The 17,580-nt window shown below is 38.5% G+C and overlaps 2 protein-coding genes across 6 annotated transcripts in view; one reads left to right on the top strand and one right to left on the bottom strand.

The window, feature by feature from the left end:
- Positions 1-2,321: 2,321 nt before the first annotated feature.
- MBLAC2 (metallo-beta-lactamase domain containing 2) lies at positions 2,322-13,657 on the bottom strand. The gene is made up of 2 exons (XM_067569253.1): positions 12,996-13,657; positions 2,322-5,179 (listed from the first exon to the last, which is right to left on the bottom strand). Exons 1-2 carry the CDS (start codon positions 13,462-13,464, stop codon positions 4,794-4,796), a joined length of 855 nt encoding a protein of 284 aa, XP_067425354.1. The 5' UTR covers positions 13,465-13,657; the 3' UTR covers positions 2,322-4,793.
- The window catches only part of POLR3G (RNA polymerase III subunit G), a 30,219-nt gene continuing 26,147 nt past the window's right edge, over positions 13,509-17,580 (top strand). The window contains exon 1 of one of the 5 annotated variants that reach the window (XM_067569256.1): positions 13,509-13,671. The gene's annotated coding sequence lies outside the window, so the exon portion shown is untranslated. Of the gene's footprint in view, positions 13,672-13,842; positions 14,099-17,580 lie in introns of those variants that run through there. The other 4 variants (XM_067569257.1, XM_067569258.1, XM_067569254.1 and 1 more) reach the window with 4 other exon arrangements.

Here is a 17,580-nt window from a genome sequence, read left to right as displayed (position 1 = left end):
TTTCCTAGAACTTATTACTGTTTAATCATTACAGAATGTCTGGACATTGATACCACTCTTTGTTTAATTTTCTTATTCTCCATTTTCAAACCCCTTTTGAGGTTTTTCTGCAAACCTTTCCACCTGATCATTCTTTTTAACAGATTCAGACAACTGAGACAGAAATCTTTGGCTACAGTACCTCTCACCTCTGAAAAATCAAGCCACTGAATAACATGTTTATTCCCCATCTGCAAAATTGGGATATTTATCAACCTCCCAGAGCAGTTATAAGGAATAATTAGTGAATGTTTGACAGCACTTTGAAAAGGTGAACCACTGTATAAGGGCTAATATTACTGATAACATGTACACTGACAGAGCTGTAAAAATATTTTGATTATGGAATTTAAACAATTATTATTTATAATGTGGTATCATCCAAAGACCCAATCAAGACAGGAGACCCACTGGGCAAAGTATGATAATAAACAAATGAGACAGTTCCTGCCTCAAAAAACTTTCTGAAAAGTCAAAAAAAAGGTGGAAATGGGAGACAACATACAAGCAAAATGGTTGATGAGATAAGCACATATCTTGATAGTTCCATTTAAAATATATGTATTGATATTGAATTCATTCCTTCTCTATATTTTTGTATTTAATTTGCAACTTCTGGTTGTTTATAATGAACATTAGCTTTTTAAAATCTAACCTTTGTCATTTTATATATTCTTTATTAATATTTAACTAATCTTTTCTGAATATTTTTAAATTAATTCAAGCCTTCTCTTTATTATAACTATTTTTAGTTTTTTACTAGTAATTCAATCATTTCTCCACTTGCCTCATATTTCTACATATTGCTTCCTTCAGGTCAACACCTCCACACAGTCATTTTTATATATCTATATAGATTATATATGGTAAATTGTTTTTGAAAATGATTTAAATTTGCACTAATGGGACAAGAGATTCAGTTCAGAAGACTGGGCTTTTATATTACGATTCTATAGACGGGAACAAATTATCCTTACTGTACAATCACAGCACATCTTAAGCACATTATCAATTGCCTGAAAGGAAGTTTGTCTTTATCTTTAGCCAAATTACCAGGTGCAGTTTGCCTTCTTAATTTGATCTTGGTTTTATGCAGTTTTAGTTCCTTCTTTTCTGTTAGTTTCTATTAAAGCAGATGTATATTGATATTCACTAATATTGAATTTTGTGAAACTATAACCTTTACACCTGATCAGAGTTAGCTACAATAGTTAACTGCTATTTATTCTTTTCATTTTAAACTTTAGAACAGTAAGTTATTAGGAATTCATGGACTGAAATGGATATATAATGTTCTATAGTCCCACAAGTTCCTTTGAAAATGCAAGCCACAATTTAATCTATTTTAATTTCCATTAATATTCAACACCGTTTTGTTTGTGCAAAATTGTACTTCCTATATTTTGGGGATGCTTCCTGCGAGCAGTCTTTTTTTTTTAATAAAACAAGGGGATTATGTAATACAATGTTCATCAGTATGGATTTTGTTGAAATACATTTAAGATGCTTTTTTGGTACAAACATGACTAAAAAAAGGACCCAATCATGGCTTGCAGCATCTTCCATCATGAGTAAGTTTACAGTGCAATTTATATTATTAGGATAGAAATTTGATTACAAAATTTACATTTCTAATAGCTTCCGGCATTTGAACAGAGATCTTAATTTTTTCTATTTAAAATGGAATATTTTTCTTCAATAACGTATAGTAAAAATACATTAAGACAGAGGAGGTAGTTATTCTGCTTTACTCAGCAGTAGTAAGGCCTCAGATGGAGTACTATATGCTATTTTAAGTGACAGTCCAGAGGAGAGCAACAAAAATTATAAGAGTTTAGAAAACATGACCTATGAGGAACGGTTACAAATACTAGTCATGTTTAGTAATGAGAAAAGAATACTGATTTGGGGGGGGATGGGGGGGACGGACAGGGGAAAGGTGGGGACTTGATAACCGTTTCAAACAGACTACAGGCTCTTGTAAAGAGGACAGTCCTGTTCATTGAAGGTATGACAAAAAGTAAGCTTAATCTGCAGCAAGGGAGATTTAGATTAGATACTGGAGAAAACTATAAGGATAGTTAAGTACTGGAACAGGCTTCTAAAAGGAGGTTATGGAATCCCTGTCATTGAAGGCTTTTAAGAACAGGTTACACAAACACCTGTCAGAAATTACCTTAGATATACTTGATCCTGCCTCAGCATGGTGGGTTGGAATAGGTCCCCTTCCAGCCCTACATTTCTATGATTCTAAGACATATGGAAATTATAACTGGACACTATTAGAGTATAATGCTTTTATTTGAGTATCCATGGCAAAAGAAGATGCAATATAGATATTCCTTGAAAACTGTGACAGTCAACATCAGTAAAAACTTGACAGAAGACAGAGCAAGTCTTTAATTTTTTCATAATAGCTCCAAGCTATTGAAAACAACAAACTTAACAGATAGTGCTTAAGACTTTTTACAAATAACAGTTCTATATGCTCCAAATTTTGCAATACTTAAACTTAACAGATTTTAAATATATTTAATCAAAGTAATTTTAAAGGGACACTGTCAAACTCTTAAGATCAAGATCTGACAATTAAAAAAATAGTCTGAGGGGAAGTCCTTCAGATATTATTTGCCTAACAAGTTTTTTCTTATAGTATAAAAATAGTTGCTATTTTAAGACCCACAAAACTATTATTTTCTGCTGGATCTGGAGCAGCAGCATGCTATCAAACACCATTACAAGGGTGTGTTTTTACTGGGTCCACTAATGATTTAGGGGAAACTCCCATTAATTTAGTAGAGGGAGAAATCTGACAATTACAGATACCTATATATGCTCACTGATGCTGGCAAAACACCCAATGAAGTCAGAATTTAAGGACATTGTAGCATGAAATAGTTGATGCTGGAGTACAAATTCTGTTTAAAACAGTACAAAACATCCTTTCTTGGTAGCTACTCAATCAATGAGTCCACAAGCCTCCTGTTCCAACAGCTGCTGCAAATCATCCTGACAATTCAGTGTAAACCCAAGCTTTTATGGCAGTCACAATATGCTTCTTCAAGCATTCTGAATTTTCTGCTTCCCACAATAGTTCACCAACTGCCAACCTGCCTGCTTTTCAGAATTATATTTAGATGCAATGAGCATATGCAGATAAGAGCAAATGTCAGTCAGTTGGAAAGAAGAGAGGCCATGATCTGAAGTTTGTGTGTGCCCCTTCACTGAATGACTTTCTTTTCAGGCCCACTTTTTGCCTCTCTTCCTCTGGTATTGAGGAAGAAAAGTAGTGACTGGGTTAAATTGCTTCATTTCTGAGGTTAGTCCAGGTAGAACTACCAGTTACAGTAAACATTCCTTCACATAATCACATAAAGGAATTTAGATTTCTTCCTCAAAAAACCAGAACAAAATATAATTGCTAACCTCTCCTCTGACTAGCCAGAATCTGGTGGATCTGTTCTGCCCACTTACAGTTCTGCTCCAGCACACATTTAAGAGGCACTGTTAAAATCTAAATAAATTTATCATGCTTTTATTAAATTATTTGCAGTGTTATTAATTAATAACTATAATAACTATAACTTTATTAAATTATTTGGTGAAGGATATATGAAGTAAACAAGGTTGCAGTCAGCCGTGAGAAGTGAGATGATTTATATAAGATCTTCACTTTCATAACTTCTGGGCAAGAGTGCTTATTAATTTGTGATTGGTTTCCATGGCAAAGCATTTTTTCTCCCCAAATTGATGTAAGGTCAGAAAGATCATAGATATTTTCTTGTAAATAGAGCTCAAAATATAATTTGGTATGATCATATAAAACCATCTCTTCGTATAAAGTGAATCGCAAACAAAGAAGTAGTTTAATTTCAACATAATAAAATACATTTGCTAAACTGGAAAAACAAAATTTGAAAACAAAACACTTTGTCAAACTTGTTAGGAAGGTAAAATACATATAAAAATCAGACAGTGTCCTTTTAAAATGGCATCTATATTATATTTAAATTGTTAAATAATTATGCACATATAAACTAACTTGTTTAACATCATTTAAAATATCACACACCAATTTTAATGAAAAAGTGATAATATATCTTAGCAATTTTCACAGATGTATTTTATCTGTTTTTGGAACCTCAGAGTTGTATGCAATGCACTTCACTTTTTCAAAAAGCAACAATATATACTGAAGCACTTTATAAACAAACAATTCAAGTTACATTCACTCCATAGCTAATAAACTAAATGTACTGGATGTTGAATTCAGTACCTGTAATAGGACAATGGAATGTTACACCTATCTTTTCAAATATAGCACAACAGCTTTCAGCCATTTTAAAAATACACTTTAAGCACAAATTGAGCCCTTAACCTAACACCACATCAAAAAAGTTAAGTTTCAGGCATGAATGTCAAACGTTTTATTTTGGCATATCATATGTATCCATCAGAATCATATAAAAAATAAAACAATATTTTTCAAACTGCAGTCTAATGGCATTCATAATCCATGTGCAAACATGCCCTGAAAAAACACAAAGAAAAGATAGATGGTAGCTTCACAAAGCTACTAGCTTATGTTAATTTTTAAAACAAATGAAGTAACCAAAAATAAGCATCTTTATGGCTCGTTCATTATCAGTCTGCCTTTTCTTTAATAACGCATACTGCTTTTGTTTGCTATCAACACTAACTTTCACAAGCTATTTGGTTTTACAATAATTGATATTAACAAAAATGAACTGACACTAAGAAGTGACTCTAGAATTTGTCACACGAAGAGCTAAACTTGCAATGGACCTCATGGCACAGGTAGAAACTTTGTGACAAACACCAGCTTTTGAAATGTAGTTGGAAGCTAAACGATACAGCCTTTCAGCTCCAAAGGTGTTAAAATGCCCTGGAAGCACCTTCTCCACAAGACCTCTGTCCACTAATTCTATAAGACGCTCACAAGTTGTAATGTAGTCACTTATCCTGCTGTAGGGAAGCCAGTCAATCATCGATCCATCATAAACAACATCTCCGCTGAACAATATTTTCTGATCTTTGTCGTGTAAGCAAATACTTCCTCTTGAATGACCAGGCATATGCATGACAGTCAGTTGTCGGTCACCAAGGCTGATCACATCTCCTTCAGATTTAAATACATTAAGGAAAAAGATGTATTAATTTATTATGTATTTTAAGCCAGAATCAAAGTGTATACAGATGCAGAAAACAAATTATATATCTTAAAAAGACCAAACATTGTAAAGAAAATATGGAATGGGACTTAAATTTTGACCGACCATAAAATTATTGGTATTAAAACTGCAGGAGAAACCAAAGTTGGGAAATCAGTAGATTATTAGAATGTATGTTTCTTTCTGCCCAAATTTCTTCCTAGTTTAGATCACCTGGTTAAAAATCATCACCACTTAGCGCTCTCTCTCTGGACTCCAACACAGTTATTTTGAGATCTGTAGTGACAGAACAATTTAAATGATTACAATGGAAGCAGGATTGGCTCCCAAATATACTACTTTTCATAATATCAGTGTTGACTAAGATATATGAAATTAAAGGAAAGTTGGAATAACCATATTTTAGTTCATAGTGAAAGTTTGTTTTGAATATCTCCATAACTATAAATGGTTTTTCAGCAGAAGCTCAGATTGATGATGTAGAACTATTTGGCCTGTTCACCTAATTCAGCATTTGAAAGTTGATGTTCTATTCATTTTTAAAAATCTCTCCAGTTAATTTAAAATAAGTGGTTAAAAGTCAACTTCAAAGCCTAGACTATGAGACCAGGGAAAAGGAATGCCTTATTTTAACAAATACCTCCCTCCAGCCTCTGATTAAAGAGTGGTATTAACTTATTCTAAAGGAAATGCCATCATCTAATTAAATGATGGCAGCCATGATACAAGACCTTCATCATAACAGTGGTGAAGCTTATTTAAAATAAGAAGGATGTTCAACATGTCATAATGCACTGGATAGTCCAAAGTGTAAGGAGAAATTACACAAACATGTAGTCCTGGCCAGGGAGTCAAATGGGAACTGAACAACCAGTTCAAACTGGTATTTTTATTTGAAGCAGAACAAAAAACAAACCTGAACCATAATTTTGTCCTACCTACTGAACCTAAACTGAACTTCAAAATAAATGATTTGGGTTACTGGTTAAAATAAAGATTCCACATTTTTAGGCTTAATATTTTACAAAACTACTGTGATCTTGTTTATAAAACAAGATAGCAAAACAACAAATAGGCATGTGATTGCAATCAGGGCATGCCCCAGTATAATGAGAGGAGAATGAGATGAGAAATGGAGGCCAGCCCACAAGAATAGGGAGGAACAAGGGAAGCTTAGGAGCTGCCTACACAACACACTGGAAGCAGGGAACTCAGAGAATGATTTAAGGTGCATGTCTGAGAATCCCCACTGGGAAGAGAAGAGGTGGAATGCTCTCTAGTCCCAGAAGTTAACAATACCTTTTTCCCTGGGCTTGAAGAGTCAATGACTCCCCAACCCTCCCGTTTAGCCAGACCTCCTCCCCCCCCACCCTTAATCTCCCATTGCCCAACTTGAGGCAGGGACAATGCTCCAAACTCAAATTTATGCTTTCACTGGTCCAATATAACAGGGCAAATATTAAGAAGTACTATTTTAGGTCTCAAACAAATTGTTCATTAAAAAACCTGTTTAGTTGACAACACAAAAACACTAGGAAATGCATGTAAAGTTGAAGTTAAAAAAACAAATAAGTGGTTAAAAATCAAAGTTTCAATTTTAAGTTTGAACTCTTTTTTGAATTTACTTCCACTAAGACTGACATTTGATTTGAACTGGTTCAAACCAGTAACTGAACCGTTATTTTTGTTTGGCTTGAACTGGAATAAGCCCCAAAAGCACCTGCAACTGAATCCAAACATGAACTGAAGCAAAATAAATACCGGTTCAACTCGCTGGCTCTGGTAACCAGCTAGCACATCAGAAATCTAGTCAGTGGATTATAAAAGTTCTAGGCCTGATTACAGGCATATAGCGCCTCTGAAAGTCAGGCACTAAAATGACAGCATTTTGCATCTGTGTTGTTGCTGTTTAGGTTATACTTATCACTGAGGCTATGGAAGGCCAAAAGTTTGAGATCTCACCAATATCACAGTTTCAGAAGTTGTTGGGTTTTTTTTAAATCCCAAGGAGCTTTGACTATCCTGTGCGTAGCATAGGGAAACAGCAAATTTTCAGGTACAGACAAGACTAGCTAGCTAGCGAGTTAGTTTCAAATTTATTTTGGGGGCTGTTGGTGTTGGCCAAGCTCCCTTTTGAGGATGTATACAGAAGGCCTAAATGATCATTTAATAGCCTGAACACTGATAATCGTATGTAGAAGATGCCTAGTAGCCATGCACTAGTAGCAGTGAATCAGATAGCAGTGGAGATGAGGAAGTTGGAGCTATGAAGAGCTCCAATGGACTTCCCAGATCCAAAGTAACATCCCACTAGAAAGAAAACTGAAAGAAGAGTGTAGAGAAACGGACAGCATGCAACAGCCCAAATTTAAAGAGGGGAAAAACACTGGCAGAATTCAGGAGTGATCATCAGAATGGCTTGAAGAAAATGAGGTACACCAGGAGAGGAAGAGCAAGAAATGGAAGGATAAAATCAAGTCAATTTAGGCTAAAAATCAATCAGATTTTAGACAGGATAACTAAATTAAAGTGCCACTAATAGTTTGAGAGATTTGTAAATGCAAAAACTAACCTCAATTAATTGTCAGAGCTGATAAATTACACAAATCACAAAATTCAAAGAGCTAAAGTTTCTAACAGAATGTTAACTCTGCCATTGTTGCATATCCTGTTTATTATGGTACACATTTGTTATCCAGCTATAACATTGCTATTTTATACATATAAACATCAATATAAAATAAAACATGCAAAATGGCTAAATTAATGCTGTTTCAGAAAAATCAGAGTGAAGGTTTCAAAGTCTTATGTGCCTAATCTCACACAGAGATACAACAAGGATTGGTTTTACATTTAAATATTGTTTAAAAGAAAGGTCTGGGAAGGAGAAAAGTTTAGTATCCTTAACTTCTAAATCACTTCAGGATAAAGATGCTGCAAAACAAAGAACCAGTGTAAAAATGAAAAGCAGTTTTGAAAAACTTTGAAATATTCAATAGGTTTTCTTACAACTGAACTGTTTTGTATCATTCCTTGAGGAAGACAACAACTTGGAAGTTTTTAGTTGCAACTGTTTGAACTGTGAGTGCCCAAACATGTGGGGAAGGGGGGAGAGGGAGGGAAGACGTATTGCCAAGCTCTCAATATTAACTGCTAAATAGATCTTTTTTTAAAATTTTAAACAAAAAGGTCACTTCAAGAGTGATGGAAGTGATAAAGCTTGCAAAATTTCAGCCTCAAAACAGTTGTTTGCCAAAATTATGAAAACCTCAAAAAGAGATTAGAACTAAAACTACAACTCCATGTTGATTGTTAATACTAATGGTGACAGATACTTCAGACACCCAGATACTAATATGAAGAGTGCATTAAATCTGTAGTTAACAGCACATCAGGAACCACTCAAAAAATGTCAGTGCTCCCAGAGCCCTGCGTTTTCACTCCCCATATTAAGTGATTACTGATAACAGCCAAGAGGGGAACTGCAGCTAACACTGGTACAGCCGGAGATGCTAACAGCATGTTAGCTAGCTGCCAATCCTATTCCTCCTGCTATTCTGGACCCCATCTTCCTATTCCTAATCCACAGTTACTATTGTTTGCTCCCACTGATTCCTGAAATCACGGCAGTTACCTTTAAAACATAGCTACGTTGTGAACGGAACAAGTTGAATAAAACCTATTTTCTTACCTGTTGCTGTACTTATCTGTGCCTCCTAGGTAAAGGCCAGTACTGTAAAACAAAATCCATCTCTCATACCCATTTCAACCCAAATTTTCAACATAAAAGAAACTCCTTTATTCTTGTATGGTTTATAAGCAACAAATGACTTCTAGGTCAGGAATTTTATGGGCACCAATGACTGACTGGGTAAAAGGCCTTGGCCTTTACCTCAGGCCCTCAATTCCTTCACCCAAACTTAAAAAGCTAAGAAATAGCCTTTCTTCCTCATCTTCAAGAAATAAGAAAAACATTAATCTCAGGAGTAATTCTGCATTGTCAAGGAGATAAAATTGCCCATTAGTCACAATCTCTCTAATTCTGATGCCAGGTCTACACTATAAGCTTACATGGGTATAACTATATCACTCAGGTTTGTGAAAAATCCACATCCCTGAGCGACACACTTATAAGGGACTAACCCTAGGTGTACTTAGCATTATGTTGCCAGCAGGGCTTCTCCCATCGACACAGCTAGCACCTCTCTCGGAGGTGGATTAATTACAGATGGAAGAAGCTCTCCCATCACCATAGTAGTGTCTTCACTGAAATGCTATAGTGGCACGACTGCTCTGCTGTAGTGTTTAAGTATAGACCTGCCCTGAGACTGTCAACACTTTCAGAGCTGGTAAGACTCTGCATTTGCCCTACTATACTCTTGTACCTGTTTAGAGTGTAATACACTTTGCTGAATGGTTTGTTTTTGTTTTTTTACAACAGCTGAATTGCAGATTTTTTAAAATACTAAAAATAAACACCCCCCTTTCCCTCTCTCAAAAAACACAACTCTTCATAAGGCACTGTCTCAGCATGGAGGTTATCACAAACATTTCTAGGGCCAAAGAGTTCAAATAATGCAAATATCACAGTATTGGTTTCTTATACAAGGAATGTGAATGAACAAAAGAGAATGGTATCTATTAATACTAAAATCATTCCAATAGAGGGAGAAGAGAAGTGTTCACATTTTAACAACAAATTCAGACAAGATTAGGAAAAACAGTTGAAACTGAATAACTTATACTAGGTAAGATTTTAAATAGGTATAGAATAAAGCGATTACACAGCTAAAAGTTTACTTCCCCAACCTTGTTTCACTTGCCACTTTCAAGAAATAAAGATTTTGTATCGCTAGAATGGGCCGGACAGCACAACAATCCCAACAAAACATAATTTATAACAATTTTATCACTTCAAAATTTTTCAACTATTACTTCCAATATTGAGAAATAAATCTCCAATTTAGTTATTTTCACATACACACTTTAAAACTAAACTTGTTTTATAACCATATCCCTTATCAAACTATGCGGAGACATTACTCATCGAACATCCCTTCCCTCTGCTATAAAGTACTCAAAAGGAGGAAAACTGGTAATGTTTTCTCAAAGATCCATAGGGGTATTTTAACTCTACAATCAAATACTTTTTCTGCATGTTTTAAAAATATTACCTAAATAGCTATCTTGTGGTTTGGAGTTTGTTTGTTTGATTTATTAAGTGAAACATACTGCCCTACTTCACCCACTGAAAGAATCAGGTAATTTTAAAATGTTTATTGTTACAACTATTCCAGACTGGTCTATATCTTTTTTTATTTAATATTTTACCACAAATAAAATGTTACACTTTCTTATGTTATGACTCTCTCAGAATTCCTCATAATTAAAATACAACAGGATTGTGTACCAAAGTTCCTTTTTCTCTGTTCAAAAACAGCCTGGGAACTACATCCAATGAGATCTCCAATCTGCTTAAATTTTTACAAATCTAGGCAAATTTGTCTCATTAGACAATTGCTATTGGTATTAAGAAAGAACTGTCATCTCACAATAACTAAACACTCTATTTGCAGAAATAAAAAGTAGTTATACTCAATAGCCTAAAGTATGCAACTCAAAAATACCCCATGGTTCCAGATATCTAAACAGCTCCTCTCTCTTTATCTGGTTAGATTCCATTTTCTTTCAAAATGAAAGCTGCAGCCCAACAAGCCTCAATCAGGCTGATATTCCTGACTGACAATCATCTGTGATATAGCTTGTAACAGATTTGAAACCTATTTCACTGTACATTCTCTACCAGTTTCCTTTGCCATTGAGGAAGGAAAAAAGCTAATTTGCTTCCTTTGCTCTGAGATCTATGGGGGGGAAAACAAATTTATACCTATTAGCCATTTTGTTGGATGATAGAGGGAGATTTCTTAGTATAAAATAATTAAGGAGGGGGAGCTGAGGCTTCAGAATCTCACATTTTCCCCACTTTTGTTATCTGTCAGACAGTTCAGCTGCTCACCCCCAACAAACAAACCAAACTCCAACTAGAAAAGTTAACACAGGTCAAAAGAAATTCTGAATGGAAACTCTTCATGAAATCTTCATATTAGTAACAGATAATGTGGCATTACTTCCATCATGAAACTGTACATGATGGAAAAATGCATCACCACATCTTGTCCAAATTATTGGTGACTGATAATTCTCAGCATACATTCCATTCATCCTCAGTGAAAAAAGACTTCCCGTAACAGAGAAGACAAAACTGGGAGGTGATGCCATTCCTGGCAGTGATCTGCCTACTCCCCGTGGGAGAGCAAAATACTTACTCTGTTTTTATCTGGCTAGATCAAAGAGGAGCATTATAATTTTCTTCCTCTCTTCCTCAGAGGTCTTCCAGGAAAGTCAGAATTTTAACAAAAGAAAGAAAGCTTTTTGCCTTATACATTTGTTGACAAATAACTTCTTTAGTAAATCACAGGCCTGATTCTCCACTACTCTGCACAGTCATTCACATTAAGGAAAAGTGGGTGTAAAACAATAACAAAATCAAAAATTCCCCAGACTTACATAGCTAGTAGCATTGAACACCTTCTTTGCAGAGGTGTAGAAGACTGACAAAGCCAAGGCAGCAAAGAATCAAGCCCTTTATCTGCATAGGTAACTGTTTTATATTCAAGTACCATACACAAATATACTAACTCTATATATGAAAGTGATATTGTATATATTTAGATACATATAAACATGATGCACTGTATATAAGCTGATGTTCAATCTAGAAGCATTAAACCCAAGGGAACTGATGCAGCTATAAAACAGATGTGAATACATGGATGTGCATTAAAGTCACAAACACATCATATACAAACCTCCCACAGACAGTAATGCAGACACAATCACTCTTATACAAATGTACTTTCTTATCCCTCCCATAACACTCAACACTAAGGCACACATATACAGATGAATTTCCCCCCACTTCCCCAGGCATACACATGCAGAGGTATTAGTGTAGATCAGTGGTTCTCAACCAGGGGTATGTGTATCCTAGGGGTACAAAAAAGTCTTCCAGGGGTTACATCAACTCATCTAGATATTGCCTAGTTTTACAACAGGCTATATAAAAAGCACTAGCAAGTCAGTACAAACTAAAATTTCATGCAGGCAACTTGTTTATACTACTCTATATACTATACATTGAAATGTAAGTACAATATTTATATTCCAATTGATTTGTTTTATAGTTTTATGGTAAAAATGAGAAATTAAGCAAATTTTTCAGTAATAGTGTGCAGTGACTCTTTTGTAATTTTAGGTCTGATTTTGTGACCAAGTACTTTTTAAGTGAGGTGTAACTTAACCAGGGGGGTAATGCAAGGCAAAGCAGAGACTCCTGAAAGGGGTATTGTAGTCTGGAAAGGTTGCTAGCCACTGGTGTAGATGTGCTATACAGATACAACACACACTGATGCACCTACATATTGCAGCTGCCTTACAGAGATGCACAACTCACCTTTGGCCGTACTTTACTCGCACAGACAGACACGTAGGTGTTAGAGACCTAGCTCAATCCCCACCTGTGTGCGAGCAGAGGTTACTCTGTATGTGTGTGCCTGAGTGTGTGTGTGTTGGGGGGGAGATAAGAAAACATACAAGTCACCCAGCTCATCCGCCTGACACACACAGACACACACCTCATCCCTCCCAGTGTAGGGGCCTTTGCACTCCCCCTCCCCACCCGTGATACCCCATCCCGAGCCATACCCTCTTGCAGGATGTGGGTGGGCTGCACTGGCTGCACTCGGAACTGCCGGGCGCTCCAGCCGGGGCTGGGCGGCCGCACCACCTCGCTGTCCGAGAGCCAGGTGACGGTCTCGTAGTTGTCCCCTCGGAGCAGCGCGCCCGCCTCGGCGCTGTGCACCGCCACCTCGTCGAACTGGTGCAGCCCGCCCGCGTGGTCGAAGTGCACATGGGTGGCCACGGCCAGCAGCGGCCTCCTGCCCCCGCCCGCCGCCTCCTCCTCCTCGGGCCCGGCGGCCGGGCCCAGCAGCCCAGCCAAGTGGAGGTAGTCGGGCAGGCTGCGCAGCCCCAGGCCGGTGTCGATCACCACGTCGCGCTGCGAGCCCCGCACCAGCCAGATGTTGGCCCGGTTGCCAGACTCGTAGAACCGCTCCTGAATCCAGTAGATGCCGCCGCCCAGGGGCTTGTGTGCGAACCACTCCAGCGCCGACATGCCGGGGCGGGGCGGGGCGGGCCGCGCAAGGAGCTCCGCACTGACAGGCCGCAGCCGCCGCCGCGGGGGGAGACTCTACGGGCCCGGCGCCGGGCCCGACTGGACTGGACAGGAGCGCGGCGGCGCCTTTGCTTACTCCGCGCGCGGCGGCCCTACCCACTGCGGCAGCGCAGCCGGGGGCGGGGCTGGCTGACGGGCTGAGGCGAGGTGACTGCGCCGGGGAGGGGAGATGCGGGCTATCCGGGGCGGGGGGGGGGTATAGGGAGCAGCGCGGGTCGGGGGGGTTGTTGGGGGGACAGGGCGGGAGAAAATCACTTGTGCTGCCCCCACAGGGCGGGGCAGGAAGCGCCCCCCTCATGTGCAAACGTTAGCGGCAGGTGGAGTAGAGACTCATTGGGAGGAGCTCGTGAGGGTTCAGTGCTGAACCCCGCTGGAACTCGCGCAGCACCCCGGGTTGGGTATTTAAGTGCCCCAGAAGCAGCCAGGCTGTTAGCAAAACCCAGGCCCTGGTCACAGTGTTTGTACGGGGTTCAACTTCGCAGGCAGAAAAGCGGCGTGAGTTGCATTAGCTGTGGAGACGCATGGTTTGCGAATTTCCTGAGCCTCAGCCCGTCAGCCAGAACGCTGCGTCCAGGTAGCTTTTGAAAACTGCGTCTCCTTGCAGAAAAGCGATCGACCATCAGGTCCCTCCCCGTGATTTTATATTTAAACGTGTATGTTTGATTCAGCGTGTGATGAGCGAGTTAGTTAGAGAAGTTAGAGTGCGATGTTAGTATATGTAGAGATTCGGGTAACAGGCATGCACGCTGCTGTAGGAGAAGTTTCAAATCTGTGTATGTGCTGAAACCATCTGTATGAGTTTCATGATGAGGCATTCACATAAAACGCCTGCGCTTATTTATTTATATATATATATATAGTGATCGAGAAATACTTTTGTGCATGCACAAATATATTACAAAGTTACTGATGATGCTTGCCCAATATGTGACTTTCAGAGTCTTACAACATTATTTCTAAACCTAAACCAAGTTCTGGATCCTACAAGAAGTTCTGGGGGGGAAATCCCCAATGCTTCTACAAAGCTTTTTCCAGGATCAAGGCTTTCAATGAATGTGTGCGCAGCAAAGGCCAATCATAGCAGAATGTAAATGTTTAAAAGTGAGGGTCTTCATTAGTTGCCAATGCGTATGTGCATATTTTTCAGGTTTTTGAAAAATCCATTGCACTGCTATCTCCGTAAATCTGTGAACAGTGATATTCAGTGACTCTACTGCTTCCTGTAGTTTTCCTAAGCAAGAAGTTTGTTTGCTAGTAGAATGAAAACTGAGTCAAATTTTAGTTTAGTTGCTGCTCTTCAGAACTCTTTGGTCAACAGTGAAATTGAAAAGCATCAGGCGTTTCATCCTCTTGTGACATCAGAGATCCATGAACATCAGCAAAGACAGAAAGGCAGTGCTTCATTTGTAATGAAAGGAGTGCAGGGTCTTAAGTAATTTTTTTTTAATATTCATAACTGATGCAGCAAGCCCAGAGGTGCTGGGGCTATGAACTGTCAAACCTAGAGGTGCCAGGGCTCAGCCCTGTCACAAATTAAGCACTGCAGAAAGGCAGTCAACTTATTTATTGGGTGGTGTACTAGCTGGGTAAATTGGCAAACATCCCTCCACTTTATTGTATTAGCCAAGAGGCTTTGAGATTGGAGTGTAGGACAAAGAGAGAATGCTCCGTCTCCAGTCCCTTCAGTCAACTAGAGGGATTGAGAGAAGGTGTATATGCAGTTATTAGTTGTCTTGTACCTACAGTCTCCAGATGTTGGAGCCACTGAGCAGGATCTACAGACCCACACCCTGATAGCCAGGAGAATGATTTAAAAAAAACATGATTTATAGTGATAGATTCAGAGTTCAATCTATTCAATTTACCAAGGAGAAGACTTGATTAAAATCCATAAGTCTCAACATGGGCAACAAATATTTAATAATAGGCGCTTGTTTGTTCGTTTGTTTTTAAAAAAGGTATAATATCCAATGGATAGAAGTTGAAGCTAGACAATTCCAACTGGAAATAAGGTGCAAATTTTTAACAGTTCGGTGTAATTAACCCTTGGAACGATTTATCAAGGATTGTGGTGGATTCTCCATCACTGATAAATTTTTTAAATCAAGATTGGATGTTTTTCTAAAATACATGGTCTAGGAATTATTTTGCGGCCTGTATTCTACAGGAGGTCCTTCTAGGCTTGGAATCTATGGGAATACAAGCATTCTCATCCTTTCCAGGATCTGGAACGAGAAGTTTGGCTGCTTGCATAGATAATGGTCCTGGACAGTTGTGCCTCTCATCTCAATTTAGTCCTCTAGTTAATATATGTTTTGAGTGCTTTTTTTCAAGCCTATGTATGAGAGGTGATAGGAGTGAGTGCACGGGTATGAGCAGGTATTGGTATGTGAGGATATGGAAGAGAAATTTGGGTGGGGGAAGGAATGGGACAAACACAATATAGGGGAGAAGGTAGTGAATGTAATAGAGGGAAACAAAGTAGAAAGGATATAAGGGAGAGGGATTAAAAAGGAGAAACAGATACTAAGAACATATAGTGCACAATCGAGGAAAAACAGAGTGAAGGGGAGGTGGGCAGCAGCCCCCGCTTCCCAGCCAGTCACAGTTCCCAGCTTTTGGGGAAGGCGCATGGCAGCTTCTCACTCGGTCCCAGCTCCTAGCTGGGAGGCACCGCGGTGGCAGCTGCTTGCAACTTGCCCAGGTGGCAGCCTCCTTCCCTGGCTCAAAGTCCAGTGCCCAGAAAACTTGTCAATTTCACTGCTTTAGCTGAGCAGTGAAATTAATAACTATGACAGCCCCAGATTTCACCTGTTACCCTCTTTCCTGTCTCTCTCTTTCTCACCCTCCTTCCCTATCTCTCTCTCACCCCTTTCTCCTCTCAAATCTATGGCAAAAAATTTGGTGCGATGCTTTATGTTCCCCAGCATTGGCATGCTGCTCAAAGCCTCCTAACTTTGGCCAACATCACCTCTAGCCCAGGTACATACTTGAGTTGTGCACCCCTGATATAAAGGTGGTAACCCTACCCACATTAGATCTGACATTTGTCATATCATGGCGTTATATACTCAGCCCTGCTTCCAACATATAGCTCACATTAGTCTGTAAACATAAAATCCCGTGGAAAATTGAGTGCTAGGGTACTTATTAAAATTTTCAGAAGTTAGGGGGTACTTGCTACTTAAAAGGTTAAGAAACACTGGTCTAAAACATACTTTGGAATTACTGAAATGTGCAGGAGTCTGAAATGTTTTTGTTTATGTACAATGAATATCCACCTGAAATTCCTAGTTCTGCAGTCTGGACCCAACACTTGTTACCATGTGTAGCGTGCAATAGACATTTTTTAAAAATCCTGATTCAGGAGAGACTCTTGAGTTGCACTATGTAAATGGCAGGCAGAGTTGAGGGAGTGGAACTGGATCAACATGTATAAAAACTAGAGGATATAGAGAAGCTTTTTCACATTTGCACCATATAAGTTTGCTTTTCTAACTAAAACTGGTTAACGGCACTTGAAGCATAGAAAGTCATGTAGAATTGCTAAAGACCAGTTTATAGTTGGTTTTGCAACAATAGTGACTAGGTATCTATACACAGAAAACCTCTGACTCCTGTGTTATCTAAATTTCTGAGATTAACATCAAGGATGAGCTGTTCTATATTTAATCTATTCCTGTGAGGAATGGTAGGGAGGGAAAACTAAGTTTGATTGTAACATTCAAGGAAGATTAGGATCAAGAAAAGGTGCTCCAGATGACCATAAGTAAGCAGAACATTTTAATATATTTGAAGGGATGAAAATATATTTATTCTCAACCCTCAATTTTTCTGTGCAAACCGAGAGGAGAGAAGCTGATGTTTTAAATAACCGTTTTTAGAAGAAGGAGCCTATGCTATTTTTTTTTTAATTCCTGCTCAAATTGTATTCCAGCTATAAACATTTCTGTATTTTCTGGGACTTGAAATTAGTGATTATGTGTTGAAATGTGAGAGAAGAGAAACTGAGCCTCAGTTTTGGATCCGGGAATTGGTCTGTAAAGAAAAGTAAAG

The sequence above is a fragment of the Emydura macquarii genome, unplaced genomic scaffold (assembly GCF_026122565.2).
Source record: "Emydura macquarii macquarii isolate MOO-44397 ecotype Brisbane River unplaced genomic scaffold, CSIRO-AGI_Emac_v2 contig_2897, whole genome shotgun sequence".
NCBI lineage: Eukaryota > Metazoa > Chordata > Testudines > Chelidae > Emydura > Emydura macquarii.
The sequence above is the reverse complement of the archived record's forward strand: the minus strand, read 5'-3'. Positions and strand labels throughout refer to the sequence as shown.

Coding starts and splice junctions, on each gene's coding strand:
- MBLAC2 (XM_067569253.1), bottom strand. CDS start 13,464: ATGTCGGCGCTGGAGTGGTTCGCACACAAGCCCCTGGGCGGCGGCATC. Junction 5,180..12,995: donor CACCCACATCCTGCAAGAGG/GTATGGCTCGGG, acceptor TTAAATCTGAAG/GAGATGTGATCAGCCTTGGT.